This window comes from Vanacampus margaritifer, chromosome 3, assembly GCF_051991255.1.
Source record: "Vanacampus margaritifer isolate UIUO_Vmar chromosome 3, RoL_Vmar_1.0, whole genome shotgun sequence".
Classification (NCBI taxonomy): Eukaryota; Metazoa; Chordata; class Actinopteri; order Syngnathiformes; family Syngnathidae; genus Vanacampus; species Vanacampus margaritifer.
Window position 1 is genome coordinate 8,720,972 of NC_135434.1, and position 18,288 is coordinate 8,739,259.

The 18,288-nt window shown below is 40.6% G+C and overlaps 1 protein-coding gene across 2 annotated transcripts in view; it reads left to right on the plus strand.

Annotated features, from left to right (window-relative positions):
• Window positions 1-18,288, plus strand: part of cltcl1 (clathrin, heavy chain-like 1) — a 31,006-nt gene that overhangs the window by 10,620 nt on the left and 2,098 nt on the right. The window contains exons 4-31 of one of the 2 annotated variants that reach the window (XM_077561240.1): window positions 1,630-1,898; window positions 2,582-2,743; window positions 2,825-2,938; window positions 3,018-3,191; window positions 3,267-3,464; window positions 3,901-4,101; window positions 4,241-4,393; window positions 4,528-4,650; window positions 6,211-6,348; window positions 6,427-6,591; window positions 6,702-6,882; window positions 6,982-7,145; window positions 7,241-7,366; window positions 7,686-7,828; window positions 8,030-8,264; window positions 8,527-8,649; window positions 8,747-8,892; window positions 8,986-9,169; window positions 9,489-9,681; window positions 9,774-9,931; window positions 10,935-11,099; window positions 11,217-11,492; window positions 13,193-13,342; window positions 13,421-13,552; window positions 13,650-13,760; window positions 15,529-15,699; window positions 15,814-16,035; window positions 16,698-16,724. In XM_077561240.1, coding sequence (XP_077417366.1) covers window positions 1,630-1,898; window positions 2,582-2,743; window positions 2,825-2,938; window positions 3,018-3,191; window positions 3,267-3,464; window positions 3,901-4,101; window positions 4,241-4,393; window positions 4,528-4,650; window positions 6,211-6,348; window positions 6,427-6,591; window positions 6,702-6,882; window positions 6,982-7,145; window positions 7,241-7,366; window positions 7,686-7,828; window positions 8,030-8,264; window positions 8,527-8,649; window positions 8,747-8,892; window positions 8,986-9,169; window positions 9,489-9,681; window positions 9,774-9,931; window positions 10,935-11,099; window positions 11,217-11,492; window positions 13,193-13,342; window positions 13,421-13,552; window positions 13,650-13,760; window positions 15,529-15,699; window positions 15,814-16,035; window positions 16,698-16,724 — 4,604 coding nt within the window. The remainder of the gene's footprint in view (window positions 1-1,629; window positions 1,899-2,581; window positions 2,744-2,824; window positions 2,939-3,017; window positions 3,192-3,266; window positions 3,465-3,900; window positions 4,102-4,240; window positions 4,394-4,527; window positions 4,651-6,210; window positions 6,349-6,426; window positions 6,592-6,701; window positions 6,883-6,981; window positions 7,146-7,240; window positions 7,367-7,685; window positions 7,829-8,029; window positions 8,265-8,526; window positions 8,650-8,746; window positions 8,893-8,985; window positions 9,170-9,488; window positions 9,682-9,773; window positions 9,932-10,934; window positions 11,100-11,216; window positions 11,493-13,192; window positions 13,343-13,420; window positions 13,553-13,649; window positions 13,761-15,528; window positions 15,700-15,813; window positions 16,036-16,697; window positions 16,725-18,288) is intronic. The other variant, XM_077561239.1, reaches the window with a different exon arrangement.

Below are 18,288 nucleotides of genomic sequence, written 5' to 3' on the forward strand. Positions count from 1 at the left end.
AGAGTGAATGTGCGGTATGCATTGTCAGATATATTACGCAAGCAAAAGACTTGGCGCATTGCCACAACTCTTCTATACATGACCTCACCTGAGCGGTCCGTGTTTTTCATTTTAAATGACATTTCTCAGGGCATCACGTTGAGCTCATATTCATAACTATAATACCTGAATAGGATTCATTTGTAACCCTGCAAATCTATATAGTATTCACCTTTCTTTAAATTTGGACAATTTGCCACTCGAAGCAAGAATCATATTGATTTTGAGTAGGAATGGGTATTTTTGATTACATTTCCTTGCTCATCTACAGCGGTGGTTCGCAAAGTGTGGTAATAGTACCACTAGTAGTGCATGGGCTCCCTCTAGTGGTACGCGAAACATAAAGTTCAGTTGTATTTCTTTTTAGTACAAACGACAAATCATTTGCATTTTAAATTTAAGCACTTTTTTTTTAACCTTCATTAACGTGCAATTTTAATAAAAAAAAAATTATACAATCTATTTGAATTGAATAAGTATTAAAGCACTGCACAATGTTAATTTTTAAACTATGCATAAAGGTACTGTGACTAACTACTATAATGTGAAATCTAGTTTTAAATTTTTTTTTTATTGCTTTTATTTACTGGGCCCACTGCACTAGTAGTATATTTTAATGTTGGGTCTGGGAGAGCAAAGTATATTTTTTTTTTAGGTGGTACTTTGTGTACAAAGTTTAAGATTCACTTGTCTATAGGCGTGTTTCCTCAAGGCATCCATTTAGCATTAGAAAATCTTTCAAAAAATATGAATACCTGTACTGGAGTCATGATAATTTTGTCTCATTTTAGTCAGAGATAGATGAACAATTATTTAATTTTTATAATTAAAGAAATAATAATTGAATTATTTGCCACGGCAAACCCTGATAGGACGCACGGAAAGTCGCAAAAATAGCAACTTGATTGTTAGGAATTCTGTTGATTGGTTGTTGACGTCTTCAGGACTACAAAATTGCACAAAAAAAAAAAAAAACAGATTGCAAAAAAAAAAAAGACACAGATCACATATAGAGACCGACAACCATTTTCCTACATGGAAGTCAGGCAAATGAGCCGCTACACCATCAGTGACACCATTCATCGCAGCAGCTCTTTATTCCCCACAGTCGTGTACATTTGTTTTTGACTCACCAGAGCAACAGCGGTTGACAATAGAAGTAGTGAAGGTCACATAGTGAAAAGAACAAACATATTTTAGAATGTCTCCTTAACAATAGGAGACAGTGAGGGACACATAATTAAAGCACAGTCAGAGTCACATTTCACAAACCTACTGATGCAAACAATGTATAACCCCATAATCTTATGTAGTGCGACGTATATACGGTACAAAAAAATGCAACAGTAATAGACTATGCATGTTACTTGCTTTCTGTTTTTTTGCTTTTGATGACTTTAAACTTTCAAACCCTCACATAAAAAAAGCATTCCTGTCGATACAACTGTAATCATATTGTTATGCTAATTGCTGCGTTAAACATTTGAAAATATAATCATGTCGAGTACAAACATATGTGACATATTTTGTTTGAAAAATTTTTTGACTGCTGCCTGGATATTGACGTCCTTTACCGTCCCCTCCCGCCAGCTGCAAAGACGCTGCAGATCTTTAACATCGAGATGAAAAGCAAGATGAAGGCTCACTCAATGACGGAAGAGGTCATGTTCTGGAAGTGGATATCGGTAAATACTGTTGCCTTGGTGACAGACACGGCCGTCTATCACTGGAGCATGGAAGGGGATTCCCAACCCAACAAAGTCTTTGATCGACATGCCAGTCTGGCAGGATGTCAGATCATTAACTACAGAACTGACGAACAACAGAAGTGGCTGCTGCTGATCGGGATTTCTGCACAGGTACAAACTTATTTATTCATGGCCGTGTCATTTTACAGGCTTGTGCAATCTGGGATGCCTTAACATGTGTTCATGGCCCAAACTGAATTTATTTGACATGAGTTTGAGTTTTTATTCAGAAAAAGAAGCCAAGTGCTTGCTTCAAGCTATTGAAGTTGATTCTCAAACTAAACATAACGTGTATTTAAGACAACCACATCATTTTGCCTCATATGAAAGTCTGCTAGCTTAATGCTAACACACAAATGCAAAACGAAGCCAGCATCAATTTCAAGCTGTTATTACCCTTTTAAGCAAAGGATATTTGAACACAAACGGTACAGCTACACACGTAGACAGACAATACACTAAAACTAGCAGGCCTTCTTTATCTCTGCAAAAAAATTGTTTTTAAAAATCCCAAACTGTTTCTGCAGTTTAGAGTCAGTTGTGACTAGAGCTGAAAGATCTAATAGCAATTAATTTTGGGGACTGAAAGGCTATTACTGTTCATTTTAATGTGTAAAGAACAAGATTATTTGAGAGTGTGTTTTGAGTTACAAGCATGGTCACGGAACAAATTCCACTCATAAATCAAGGCACCCTCGTAATTTAATTTGAATGAGCTGGAAAAGGAGATTCAGCAATTTTCCATATTTGTTTGATGTTTTTTTTTTTTTTTTTTAATCTGCTTGTTGTTGCAGCAAAACCGTGTAGTTGGGGCAATGCAGCTGTATTCCGTGGAGAGAAAAGTGTCCCAGCCAATAGAAGGTCACGCTGCTGCGTTCGCGGAGTTCAAAGTGGAGGGGAACGCCAATCCATCCACCCTCTTTTGCTTTGCTGTGCGCTCGCAGGCGGGTGGGAAGGTACGGACCTCTGAACATTTTCTTTACTGAGTTGTTTTGCACAATTGTGGTCCTATTCTAACATGTTGTATATTCATCCAGCTGCACATCATTGAAGTGGGTCAGCCAGCTGCAGGAAACCAGCCATTTGCAAAGAAAGCAGTGGATGTGTTTTTCCCTCCAGAGGCCCAGACAGACTTTCCTGTAGCTATGCAGGTATGCCAAGGACCCCTGCAATTCACAGGGCGTGGCCCGAGACTGTCCGGTGGTCATCCACTTTGTTTTTTTCCCACAGATTGGAAGTAAGCACGGTGTCATATATTTAATCACCAAGTACGGTTACATTCACCTGTACGACCTGGAGTCAGGGGTGTGCATCTTCATGAACAGAATCAGCGCCGAGACCATCTTTGTCACGTCGCCTCACGAAGCCAGCTCGGGAATCATCGGCGTCAACAAAAAGGGACAGGTGAGGGGGATGCTAATGCTCAGAAAACACATTTGGTCTCGCTGCTGACGTTTGTTGTGTTTCCTTTCCTTTTAGGTCTTATCGGTATGCGTTGAAGAAGAAAACATTGTCAACTACGCCACGAATGTGCTCCAGAATCCAGACCTGGCCTTAAGGATGGCGGTCAGGTCCAACCTAGCGGGTGCCGAGGAGCTTTTCGCCAGGAAGTTCAACACACTGTTTGCCCAGGGAAGTTATTCAGAGGCGGCAAAGGTTGCTGCATCAGCACCCAAGGTTGGTCTATATGTCGAGTACTCAAAACACAGAATCTTTAGGTTTAAAATCCATGTTAACTCTTTGACTGCCAGACGTTTTCAGAAAAGGGATGCCGTGGGTGCCAGCCGATTTAAGCATTTTGACTGATCTTTCAAGGTCCACAGAAAATTATGTGTTTGGACTATGGAAACACACATACTACCAAATGAAAGATTGGACTCTCATCTTTCATCAGAAAAAAAAGTTTGTTTCTACCTTATTCCGTTTTTCAGTAATCAACAATAGAAAATGGTTAGTTTCACCTCTGTTTGGAAACAAACGTCTTTTAACGTCTTTGGCACTCCTCCATAGGATTTTACTAAACGTTATTTAACGTTTTTGGCAGTCAAAGAGTTAACAGCGAAGTGTCTTTTTTTCCCTCAACACCTCCCCAATTCTTCTCCGCCCGACTCAGGGTGTCTTGCGGACCGCCGAGACCATCCGTAAGTTTCAGAGCGTCCCTGCCCAACCAGGTCAGGCATCTCCGCTGTTGCAGTACTTTGGTATTCTGTTGGACCAGGGTCAGCTCAACAAATTTGAATCCTTGGAGCTGTGCAGGCCCGTCCTGCAGCAGGGCCGCAAGCAACTGCTGGAGAAGTGGCTGAAGGAGGACAAGGTGACATTTGACTTGTTTAAGGGTTGTCATAATGTAGAATATATTGGTATCTCCTTTTTTTTTTTTTTTTGCGACAACTGAAGATGTCATAGTTGTTTGTTAGTGACCTGATTTGACTGCAAAATGTTCTGTATTGTAGCTGGAGTGCTCAGAAGAGCTGGGGGATCTGGTGAAGGCTTCTGACCCCACCCTCGCTCTTAGTGTGTACCTCAGAGCTAACGTCCCCAACAAGGTCATTCAGTGCTTTGCGGAGACTGGACAGTTCCAGAAGATTGTCCTGTATGCCAAAAAAGTAAGTCTGCATTTTCTGTTATTTCATAGGGTTCACCCCCCGCCCAATGATATTCAATACCAGGGAGTGGATCTGCATGTTTTCACTCAATATTGGAATTGTAAAATGAACCTCAACTTGCTCCATTTCCCCAGGTTGGCTACACCCCTGATTGGGTGTTTTTGCTAAGGAATGTGATGCGCGTCAATCCAGACCAGGGACTGCAATTTGCGCAGATGCTGGTGCAGGATGAAGAGCCGCTGGCCAATATCAACCAGGTAACACGTCATCTCATCGCCCATACAAATAGTCCTGCCCTCCTTTTTTTTTTTTTTTTTTTTTGTAAACACATCTGCAGAGTTACACTTGCACAAGCGTGCAAACACACGAAGTAGCCAGTGTGGGAGTTGCATTTTTATGTTATTCCAGATGTGCCAGCAATGCCAGGAATTCACTAACTAAGTCACGCTTTTCCTCCTTTTTCAAAGTCACGCCACCGCCTTGCTTCGTTCCAGGCTCCTCCACCCAAAATTAATTTCTTGTGTTTCTCTGAAAATGGATACATTTACATCGTTATTTAGAAATGTGTGTTAATTAAATATATAATGAGGAGTCAATGCAGTTGCATAGTTGGTGGGTGAGTGCACACTGTAGTCTACCGACAACACTGCGTTGTTGAACGCAACCAGTTGGGCACAGGGTTGCTTGTCACAAAATAATTCACAGTCTTAAGACTTCTGTTTGCTTACCTGCCATTCTTTCATCTATGTCGATGCCAGCCAGCAAGATAATTGGCCTGTTCCCTCCTTTGATCTGTGCGTCTTTGCAAACTTACTTTAGTTTTTAGTTTTTTGTATTTTACGGCTTGTTGGCTGTTTAAGAAAAAAATGTCTCTAACAAGCTGTGTACAAGTTTGTGTGGCCTTTTTTTTTCTTCTTTTTTTTTCTTTTTTCTCAGGAAAGCTCAGTATTGTTCATTCGATTTGACATCATCATTGCTCTCCTTTTTTTTTTTAATTTTTTATAAAAAAAAAAATAATAATCAAAAAAAAAATTACATTTTTTATATATATATATATATATATATATATATATATATATATATATATATATATATATTTTTTTTTTTGTATGTGCGTGCGAGCGTGTGTGTATTCATCAGTTCACCTAAAGCCTATTAAAAAAAATCCCATACTAATAATATGATATAATATAATAATAAATTGCCAAATGCAGAAACATCAATGTAAGTTATCACGATGTGGTGGCTCTCGCTAACAGGCAGAATTAAGTAACCAGAATTAGGTTAAAAAATTCTATATACGTAGACCATGTTTCTATAAATTTTGATATTTGGTTTTTATTTGAGGCAAATGTTTTTTCCATTAAAATGTGATTTATGAGGAGGTTAGACCATTGGTCGATATTCAGAGTTTGTTTATTTTTCCAGTTAACAAGAATTGTTTTTTTTTGCGATAGTAAATTGTGTGGCCATTTTGAAGATGTCATGCACCACTGCTTTGAAACAATCCCTATTTAAAAAATAATAATAAAACACAATCATTTTTTTGCCGATACGATCATCGGAAGATTACGAGACTGGCCTGGGACATGAAGCACTTGTGATACTTTTTGACTCCTCTAGATGGCACTCTTGGTTGGAAGATGCAGTGGAAATGTAATCAATTTCCATTGCACAAGCCTTTATATTTAAGCCAAGAGCACCATCTAGGGGAGTAAAAAAAAAAATCCCAAGTGCTTCACGAAGCTTCATTTTGCCATCACTACTAATAACCTAGTGACTAACTAACCTATTTGCTTTCTGGTTGTTAATTGCAGATTGTGGATGTGTTCATGGAAGGCAACCTGATCCAGCAGTGCACGTCCTTCCTGTTGGATGCTTTGAAGAACAACCGCCCGGCCGAAGGACACTTGCAGACACGTCTGCTCGAGATGAACCTCATACACGCGCCGCAGGTCAACATTCGCACAAGAAGCAGACGTATTTGCGATTTGGTCGTTCGTCTGACCGCGTGCGCGACAACCTCTATTTAGGTGGCAGACGCCATCCTGGGCAACCAGATGTTCACACACTACGACCGCGCGCATGTCGCCCAGCTGTGCGAGAAGGCGGGCCTGCTGCAGAGGGCTCTCGAGCACTACACTGACCTTTATGATATCAAGCGAGCTGTGGTGCACACGCATCTGCTCAACCCTGAGGTACACCCAAAGAGAGGAAATCAACTTTTCCGATGATGTGTGAAATTGTCGTCTTTCCAGCTGTTTAACCTTCTCTTGCCGCCACCCCTTTCCTCTTTTTTTCCTCACAGTGGCTGCTGAACTTTTTTGGCTCTTTATCGGTCGATGACTCATTGGAGTGTCTACGAGCCATGTTGTCGGCTAACATCAGGCAGAACCTGCAACTCTGTGTGCAGGTAGCGTCAAAGTATCATGAGCAGCTGGGGACTCAGGCTCTCGTGGAGCTCTTTGAGTCCTTCAAGAGTTTCGAGGGTATGTGTCCCGAGCACCGCATGTGTGTGTGTGTGTGTGTGTCGGTTTCAATAGCCAGAGCAGCCTGGGTCATTACTTCCTCTTCTCTTTCTATTCAAGGCTTGTTTTACTTCCTCGGCTCGATTGTGAATTTCAGCCAGGAGCCTGACGTTCACTTCAAGTACATCCAGGCGGCCTGCAAGACTGGACAGATCAAAGAGGTTGAGAGGATCTGCAGGGAAAGCAACTGTTACGACCCGGAGAGGGTTAAGAATTTCCTTAAGGTGAAACGGTTCTCCCGTCATCTAATTCCGTTATCGCGCAGTAAGAAATGGGATGTTTTAAATAACAAAGGGACTTTATGTTTTCCACTTGCTAGGAAGCCAAGTTGACAGACCAGCTTCCTCTCATTATTGTATGCGACCGCTTTGACTTTGTCCACGATCTGGTACTCTACCTCTACCGCAACACTCTACAGAAATACATTGAAATCTATGTACAGAAAGTAAGTCACTGTCATTTCCAGGCTTTTTGTCCATCATTACCTTGTCTTGAGGCAATGTTAGTCAAACACGAGAAACAATAGTTCTTTTGGAATGTGCAATGTTTCTATGTACATTATATGAATTGCGCAATTGATTTTAGCCCACCAGGCAAACCTGAGGGATATTTTTCATTCTTCTATCGCCACAAAATTTGAGTTGCTTGGACAGCTTGTAGAATGCACCATGTTAATAGTTGAATGGTAATGTGATTTTTGTCCTTCCTATAAATGTAACAGGGTTTCTGTGAGTTGTTAGCTAATCTCCTATCATGATCTTCAGGTTAACCCCAGTCGATTACCAGTGGTGATAGGCGGCCTGTTGGATGTAGACTGTGCCGAGGATGTCATTAAGAACTTGATCATGGTGGTCAGAGGGCAGTTTTCCACTGATGAGCTTGTGGCTGAGGTGGAGAAAAGAAACAGGTACGAAATAAGCAGCCAATGCAGTTTTGTTTTTTTTCCTGTGCCAGAAAATGTAGTCAACAAAACGTTACTTTGCCTACAATTCAACAATGGATGAATGACAAAACTCACAACACCGCCACCTTGTGGTACATCAGCGCAATTTACTTCTGGAAACGGATACAAAAATTAAGAGTCCCCCCCCCCCCCCCTTCTTTCTAGGTTAAAGCTCTTGTTACCGTGGTTGGAGTCGCGTATCCACGAGGGGTGCGAGGAGCCAGCCACCCACAATGCTCTGGCCAAGATTTACATTGACAGCAACAATACACCTGAACGTTTCCTGAAAGAGAACCCCTTCTATGACAGCGCTGTGGTGGGACGCTATTGCGAGAAGAGGGACCCTCACCTTGCCTGTGTGGCTTATGAGAGAGGGCAGTGTGACATGGACCTCATCAAGGTGAGGACTTCAAATTACAGTGCAAGCCATATGAGGTGGATCGAAATATGAGCATCCGTTTGATAAGTATATACAATCTTTTTTTTTCTGGAGAGCTCAGTATTGGTCATTCGGTAATTTTACCGATTTAACTGTCATCATCATTGAATCTCTCTCTTTTTTTTTAAATTTTAATTTGATTTTTTTGTATGTGTGATAAGTATATATAATCTAATCAAATATATATACATATTTTGATCTTTTTTCTTTTTTTTTTGTCCAGGTCTGCAATGAGAACTCGTTATTTAAAAGTGAGGCTCGGTATTTGGTGCGACGAAAAGACCCGGAACTTTGGGCCAATGTGTTGGAAGAGAACAACCCCTACAGGAGGCCACTCATCGATCAGGTCTTATTTTCACACTCACTTCAAGCGGTGCAGTTTCGTTGATTATTGTTATCATTAACGTAATGTTATAGTGTACTACTTGTTACGTTCATTCCAGGTGGTACAAACCGCGCTGTCGGAGACCCAAGACCCAGAGGAGGTGTCGGTCTCCGTCAAAGCGTTCATGACTGCCGACCTACCCAACGAGCTGATTGAACTTCTGGAGAAGATCGTGCTTGACAACTCTGTTTTCAGTGAACACAGGTTCAGATTACTAGAGTGCTAAATTTGAATCATTTAACCATCATTCATATTTTTTTTTTTTAAGTCATCCCTTTATTGTGTGTTTTTTCCCAGAAACCTTCAAAACCTGCTGATTTTGACCGCCATCAAGGCGGACCGCACGCGCGTGATGGAGTATGTCAATCGGCTGGACAACTACGACGCCCCGGACATCGCTAATATTGCTATCAGCAATGAGCTCTTCGAGGAGGCTTTTGCCATTTTTAAGAAGTTTGATGTCAACACGTCGGCCATACAGGTGCACGTCTATGAATGTAGTACAGCTAAATATGCCCTTGTGCATCATCTCGTAATGTCCAAAACAAACATTTTGTAATCATCCCTTTTTTCATGAAAATCTCAACTTCAAAATGGTGCGTCTCTTTCTGAATCGTCACATAGCTGCTTGAACAAATGAACAAATCCCTTCTGCTTCTTTCATTTACACAGAAATGCCCATGTAATATATTGCAGGTTGTCTTTATCACGGACAAATTCGATGGAACTCTCTTGTGGTTCTTTCCTCAAATGTATGTATTTTGGATTAATGTTATATGAACTCCCCTGGTCACTCTTAGGTATTAATAGAACATATAGGAAATTTGGACCGGGCGTATGAGTTTGCTGAGCGATGCAATGAGCCTGCGGTGTGGAGTCAGTTAGCCCGCGCACAGCTGCATCGAGACCTGGTCAAGGAGGCTATCGACTCGTATATTAAAGCTGAGGACCCCTCAGCCTACATGGAGGTGGTCAATGCGGCCAGCAAGAACAGTAAGCCTCTGCTTTTTTTTTTTTCATTCTTTTTTTTTCAGTGCAACTTTTCAGCTATTTCAACACATTTGATTTAATGTGCTGCTTTGCAGACAACTGGGAAGACTTGGTCAAATTCCTCCAGATGGCTCGGAAGAAAGCGCGGGAATCCTACGTGGAGACGGAGCTGATCTTTGCTTTGGCTAAAACAAACCGTCTGGCTGAGTTGGAGGAGTTTGTCAGCGGGCCCAACAATGCTCACATCCAACAGGTGAGTAAAATAAAGAACACATAAATGGCTGCACATAAATACATATTCACCTGTACCTGGCGATTCGTATCACGATTCAATTAATCCCGACACGAATCTATATAAATTGATTATTGCGATTATTTTCTTTTTTTGTACTCAAATTTAGAAAATACTAATCCGTAAATTTGTACATGTACACTGTAAGATTTGTATGAAAATGTATTTATTTATTTATTAGAAAATTCAGGCTTATAACTGAGCCGCTGCATTTAACAAGCCGGTTTCAGTCTGTTTCATGTCAGCACTGAAATCAAATATTAAGGCTTAATGTTCTATTAATATAACATTCTTCCATGCTTAACCCTGGAGAACCCACGGGGTCAAATTTGGCCCCTATAAATTCTGCTACTCAAATAACAAAGACCTTTTTTTTTTTTTTTTTTAACAAATTTAACTTCAAAAGTCCAGAGTGCCACTTCTGACCCCTGCATGGGGCCATCTAGTGGATGAATATTGCACTTACATGAGCCAGAGTGGCGGTGACAAGATGGCTAAAATGCAACAAATGAAACAAAAAAATGATATTGTTCAATGTAGCTGTGTATTTGATTGATTATTTTCTTAAATTCTAGATAGTTTACTGACAGTTTTTGTTATTCTGATTTTTTCGAAATGATACCCCTAAATCCCAAAGGGTCAAATTTCGCCCTAATCCTAAATAAGGGAATAAATTGAAAAAAACATTGAAAAAACATATATTTTGGTGTTCAGTGAATTTATAGCAGTCATTTAATGTATAATTCATAATTTCCCAAAGAAGAAAAGGCTTCTTGGGTTCTCCAGGGTTAATGTGTGAATCAAAAATTTTGTTGAATATTCCCATAAAAGTTGATGTTTAAAAATCGATTCGGCCGCATATCGAATCGATTCGAGAATTGCGCGCTGTAATATCGTGATATATTGCCGAATCGATTTTTTTCCAACACCCCTACTAACTCGTGTATTTGTCCGTCTCCCACAGGTGGGAGATAGATGTTACGAAGAGGGAATGTACGAGGCCGCTAAGCTCTTGTACAACAACGTGTCAAACTTTGCTCGACTGGCATCCACACTAGTGCACTTGGGAGAATACCAGGCCGCCGTGGACAGCGCCAGGAAAGCCAACAGCACTCGCACTTGGAAAGAGGTAACTGGCACGCCGGGAAGCACGTCTGCTCTTTTTTTTTTTTGCCCGCCATTCCCAGGGTATCCCGTGAGGTCCGACCGTGACGCGCGTTCTCTTCCCTTCGTGTCCGTCCGGCAGGTTTGCTTCTCATGCGTGGACGGCGAGGAATTCCGCCTGGCGCAAATCTGCGGCCTCCACATCGTCATTCACGCCGACGAGCTGGAGGACCTGATCAGCTACTACCAGGACCGGGGCTACTTTGAGGAGCTGATCGCTCTTCTGGAGGCAGCTCTGGGCCTGGAGCGGGCACACATGGGCATGTTCACCGAGCTCGCCATTCTCTACTCCAAGTTCAAGCCGCAGAAAATGAGAGAGCACCTCGAGCTCTTTTGGTCCCGAGTCAACATTCCAAAGGTGGGAACGTCAACACACACACAAGGATCCTAATTGGCGTGTGTGCTCAGATGTTCGCCAGATGGTTCGTTAGTCAGGGCTTAATGACATCCAATACAAAAGCTGTAGCGAGAACAAAAAATGCTTAGTTTGGCTTAATAACACTAACAGTGTCATTGTATACGTTTTATCATTGTAGTTAGAGTGGAGTGGTGTAGAACTGCTCTACCCAATACTGAAGTGTGAAAAGGCATCATCTAACTACTTAAAAGAGGTCAAATGTCAGGAACAGCTCTCAGCGGTACGATTAAGGTCTGTTCTATGCTTATGAAAACTGGTAAAAGCGCAATAATGAAGAGGATTTAAGTTTAATCAAATTTCGGACAAGTTGTATAATGCCGCTTTTCCCTTTTTTTTTCTCCCCCCCCCTTTTTTTTTTCCTTCAGAGCTCAGTATTGTTCATTCGGTAATTTTACCGATTTGACATGTCATTATCATTGCTCTCTTTTTTTTTTTAAATTTATTTGAATTTTTTTATTTTATATTTGAGTGTGTGTGTGTATTCATTAGTTCACCTAAAACCTATTAAAAAAATAAAAATAATGCCGCTTTTCCATTAGCCCCGCACGCACGGCACGCTACCACACCGCACCTCACGGAACGACCCTACGCGGCCAGCCGTTGCATTTCCATTACAACAGCCGCGCCGCGGGAAGGGGGCGGGATCATTTGAACTGCCAAGCTTGCACTCCCGCAGTGCGTGCGACTGCCATAACATTTCCAACGTTGAACCGTATTTACAATTTGGACCACCATGGATGAAATATTGCGATCTTGATTTCACGACCAGCTCGCTGCCTGCGCTATTTCTGAAAGGAGAACTCGGCCTCATTCATTTAACTGTGGCTCGATCTCTCATTTAAGTGAATGGGAAACCACAATCTGTATACAAATCCATCCACACGTACCTTGTAAATTGTAAATATAGTTCAGCTTTGTTGTAAAACATTATTATATTTATGCTATATACTGTATTATTATGACTTTGGCGAAGAGCGGCGGGCGCGGCTGCCTCTCTCGCTTAAAAAAACAGAAAATTGATGTCAGCCAATCAGATGACAAGTGACGACACGGCCCCGCTCGGCTCCAGACGACCGGCAGAACCACCTCCGAGAGGGTTCTAAAAAGCGGTTCCGTTGTAAATGCTGCTTCGGTGTGGAACCGGTCCGGTGGAAAGGGTGTGAGAAAATTATACATTTACATTATCAAGAGTCCTGTAATAAATGTTGCAATGTTAATTGATCTATTTTTATTATAAAATTAGCTAATTAAAAATTATTTTATTGGTTGATATATTTGTTTAAATAAAATAATTTATTGTAAATAAGAAAATAAAATATTTTGAGTTCAATTTACATGATAAAACTAAACCACAGCTGAAACAAAGATCTGTAGATAAAACGGAATAATCTGTCCACAAACCACTTGAATATTTTCACACCAATTGGAACCGGGTTTTTTTTTTTTTTTATCTACATCTGCAAAACCCCCCCGTTAATGTTCAAAAATCAAATGTGGCTCAAACGTTTGCCCGCTGCTGTAAGATTTTCCAAGTGCACCTGTTCTGTGGCTATTACCCGTCAGTACTCTCTCATCCATAAACTCCAAAATATCTCATTATGATTGTGACGTACAATCATTTTTTTTGCATCTCTCACCAGGTTCTGCGCGCAGCAGAGCAGTCCCACTTATGGGGCGAGCTGGTTTTCCTTTACGACAAATACGAAGAGTTCGACAACTCGGTGCTCACAATGATGTCTCATCCCACCGACGCGTGGAAAGAAGGACTTTTCAAAGACATTATTGCAAAGGTCAACTGCGGCGTGGCTGCGTTTTTTGTTTTGCTTTTTGTCTTGACTTGTGAGTTAACAATCTTTGTGTCTTTTTAGGTGGCCAACGTTGAGTTGTACTATAAATCGCTTTCTTTCTACCTGGATTTCAAACCTCTTCTACTCAACGACCTGCTGACTATTCTGTCGCCACGCTTGGATCACAATCGAGCTGTCAACTTTTTCACCAAGGTAATCAACAAGAATCATTAGATTTTCTTTCAAAAATTCTTGGTTGTTGCAATGTTTTTTTTTTTCTTTATCATACCCCCCCCCCTCCCCCAACAAGGTGAACCAGCTGAAGCTAGTCAAGCCGTACCTGAGGTCTGTCCAGAATCATAATAACAAGTCTGTTAATGAAGCCCTCAATAACCTGCTGACAGAGGAGGAGGACTACCAGGTCTCTGTCTTTTGCTTTCTAGAAATGGTTGCATTTTATTTCACAATGTACAAAGTACACTAATAGCTAAAAAGCCACGATACACAATGCATACAACATACTCAGGTTACGATGATCATAAGGCGTAAGACTTCATTGGCAACTTTGCGTGTGACTCCCCCAAAGATTTTATTTTTTTAATACTAGAATAAAATGTAATTTCACATCCACTACAGTAGGTGGCAGTGGCGCTCTCATTGTCAGAGTACAGTAAGTGATGAGCAGTTACAAAAAAAAATCCCCCTTTTTTTTTTTTACAGGGCCTCAGAGCATCCATTGACGCCTATGACAATTTTTTAAATACTAGAATAAAATGTAATTTCACATCCACTACACTAGGTGGCAGTGGCGCTCTCATTGTGAGAGTACACTCAGTGATGAGCAGTTACAATTTTTTTTTCTCCCCATATTATTTTTACAGGGCCTCAGAGCATCCATTGGCGCCTATGACAATTTTTTAAATACTAGAATAAAATGTAATTTCACATCCACTACAGTAGGTGGCAGTGGCGCTCTCATTGTCAGAGTACACTAAGTGTTGAGCAGTTACAAAAAAAAAAAAAAAATCCTATATTTTTTTTACAGGGCCTCAGAGCATCCATTGACGCCTATGACAATTTTTTAAATACTAGAATAAAATGTAATTTCACATCCACTACAGTAGGTGGCAGTGGCGCTCTCATTGTCAGAGTACAGTAAGTGATGAGCAGTTACAAAAAAAAAATCCCCCTTTTTTTTTTTTTTACAGGGCCTCAGAGCATCCATTGACGCCTATGACAATTTTTTAAATACTAGAATAAAATGTAATTTCACATCCACTACACTAGGTGGCAGTGGCGCTCTCATTGTGAGAGTACACTCAGTGATGAGCAGTTACAATTTTTTTTTCTCCCCATATTTTTTTTACAGGGCCTCAGAGCATCCATTGGCGCCTATGACAATTTTTTAAATACTAGAATAAAATGTAATTTCACATCCACTACAGTAGGTGGCAGTGGCGCTCTCATTGTCAGAGTACACTAAGTGTTGAGCAGTTACAAAAAAAAAAAAAAAATCCTATATTTTTTTTACAGGGCCTCAGAGCATCCATTGACGCCTATGACAATTTTTTAAATACTAGAATAAAATGTAATTTCACATCCACTACAGTAGGTGGCAGTGGCGCTCTCATTGTCAGAGTACAGTAAGTGATGAGCAGTTACAAAAAAAAAATCCCCCTTTTTTTTTTTTTTTACAGGGCCTCAGAGCATCCATTGACGCCTATGACAATTTTTTAAATACTAGAATAAAATGTAATTTCACATCCACTACACTAGGTGGCAGTGGCGCTCTCATTGTGAGAGTACACTCAGTGATGAGCAGTTACAATTTTTTTTTCTCCCCATATTTTTTTTACAGGGCCTCAGAGCATCCATTGGCGCCTATGACAATTTTTTAAATACTAGAATAAAATGTAATTTCACATCCACTACAGTAGGTGGCAGTGGCGCTCTCATTGTCAGAGTACACTAAGTGTTGAGCAGTTACAAAAAAAAAAAAAAAAAAATCCTATATTTTTTTTACAGGGCCTCAGAGCATCCATTGACGCCTATGACAATTTTTTAAATACTAGAATAAAATGTAATTTCACATCCACCACAGTAGGTGGCAGTGGCGCTCTCATTGTCAGAGTACACTAAGTGATGAGCAGTTACAACAATTTTTTTTTTCCCCCATATTATTTTTACAGGGCCTCAGAGCATCCATTGACGCCTATGACAATTTTGACACCATCGGCCTTGCCCAGAGGTTGGAAAAACACCAGCTGATTGAATTTCGACGCATCGCTGCTTATCTGTATAAGGGCAACAACCGCTGGAGACAGAGTGTGGAGCTCTGCAAGAAGGACAAACTCTACAAGGTGAGAAGATAAGGGAGGGGGATGTAATAGTGTTGCCTCCATTGCCAGCCCAAAATTTTTTGGGAAATCGTTGCGCTACCAGGAGTAACTAAATCGCTCATCCATCTTTCCCAGGATGCAATGCTGTTCGCTGCCGAGTCGAAGGATGCGGAGCTCGCGGAGACCTTGCTGCAGTGGTTCCTCGAGGAGGGCAAGAAGGAGTGCTTTGCCGCCTGCCTCTTCGCCTCCTATGACCTGCTACACCCTGACGTTGTGCTGGAGCTGGCCTGGAGGCACAACATTGTGGATTTTGCCATGCCGTACTTCATCCAGGTCATGAGGGAGTACCTCACAAAGGTTCGCGCTCAGTTCAAGTGTTTGAATATGTCTTAAATGTACGCAAGAGCTTGTCTATTGTGTCTCTGTTTTATTTCCTTTTTACTGTACTTTGCGCTTAATGGCTTTGTTTTTCTCAGAAGAATTTCAAGTAACTTTAAGTTAATTGTAGGTATTAACCAAATCTGTGCTTAAATCAGACATTCGATGGGAATATATTTGACAATGCCTCTTAACTGAAAACACTTCTATCTTGAATCATTTGTTGCTGTAGCTCCACATTGTACTCCTTCTGCCATTTGCACTTTGTCCACTGGGGGGCAGTATAACACAGATATGAGTGAAGAATTTCACAACTAGGCGACTCAGTAGTCACAATTAGCTGCTATTCACCGACTATAAAACCGTTTTTCCTGTGAGTATTGTTACATTGACTGCTTGTTTTACTACTTTATGTTCAAATATAAATTGTTTAAAGTTTTTTAAGTAGAAAAGATCCACTGCCACCGTCTAGCACTCGCAACTAACATTTTCACTTGCAACCCAAGAAAGAAAATCGACAGAGCGAAAAAGTCATAAGTTGAGGTACCGCTAGTAAAATTTAACTCTCTCCGAAAGTCAAGTTCCAAATTGTAGACCCATGTGGTCACTTGAGGTCATCTCTTTGGGTTTCTTTTTTCCAGGTTGATGAATTTGCTGCCAAGGTGACGGTCTCTGGCCCCCTTTTTTTATATTTCTCTAATGTGTTGTGTGTGCTGTTGTTGTAACCGCTATTTAAACCCTTACGTCTCTGATGTAGTAACATAGCATGGACTGTAGACCGACTAAGGCATAACTAGCCGTGATAGTAAGTGTGTTGGCTTTTGTTCCGCTTCAACAACAAAATAGCCAATTTTTCCAATTACTGGTATAGGAGAGGATACATAGAACAGTTTTTGGGTGGTCTCGGAATTTAGCTAGCGATACTACTGTAATCATATTGTTGCTCAAAAGCGACCAGTGTTGTTTGAGCGAATATGTGTCATCAAATCAGCGAATCTTGACCTCACTTCAGCCACCACGAAAGATTAACTGTGTTACATGTAGCGATGACTGCGATATCGCGATATTGAAATTGCCACAATATCGTCGTCGTCATGTCACAATATTAAAAGTAGTACATATGTTAAACAGGTGAGGCTGTATTGCATTTGTGTAGATCCAGCACCCTCTGGTGGTTAGTTTAATTTTAATTAGGAATGTTTTGGCCACTGCGGTGATTATCTCTCATATAAATCAGTCATACCAGAAAAAAAATATGAGAGATAATCACCGCAGTGGCAAAAACATTCCTAATTAAAATTAAAAAAAAATTCTTGGCAATATCATGAGTTTTACATAGTATTTTGAGTTTTTTATTTATTTATTTTTTATCCCCAACCTCCCCACAATATCGTGATAATTATCGTATCGTGATGTTTGGATATCGTTACATCTCTAGTTACAAGGCAGGCAGGTTATGTGGTATTGGTGCGTGCAATGTTTAAAGCTTTTTACGATATTGTTATCAGTATCGGCGCACCCTCTTAATAAGAATGTTACTTTAAAATGCTTGTCCATTTCATACATTTTTACCACGATTTACCTGGTAGCAGATTTAATCAATAAATAACCAACTGCATTATGTATGATGGCCCACTCAGATCAATAATCCTCTATCAGCACGTCACAGTGTATAGATGCTGATGCTACAAATTATTTTGCGTTGAAATAAGTAACTACGGTATCTTTTTTTGTCTTGATGTTTGGAACTGAAGCCTTCACACCGTTGTCCAGCTTTTCAGGATTAGCCTGTTCGGGCCTAACAGTTACCCCTCACCTCTCTAACTTCTCTACCATGATGCTGTGTGTGTGTAATAATCCCTCTCAGATGGGAAATAATGAGGCTGATGGTTTTTTGAGAGCCGGGGATTGCCGTCATGGCAGATGTGTGATGCATCCTTAAGTTTCCCTGTTTCTAACTCCAGGTTAAAGCAATGATAAACTGTGTGCAGGTTTAAACACTAACTCCAAATGTTTTATGTTCCTATATATTTTTGATGATATTGCTATTTTATATTAATTTGATTACATGTCAGTGCAATTAATTGGAGGCAGACCAAAATGTTGTCTCCACAAAGGCGATAAATAATGCTTGGAATTGGTTGTAAGTGTAATAATATTACTTAAGACGATACGTTTACAATTGTGGGATGGAGTTTGCAGCGCAGTTACACTGAATCCTGTGCAATTTGA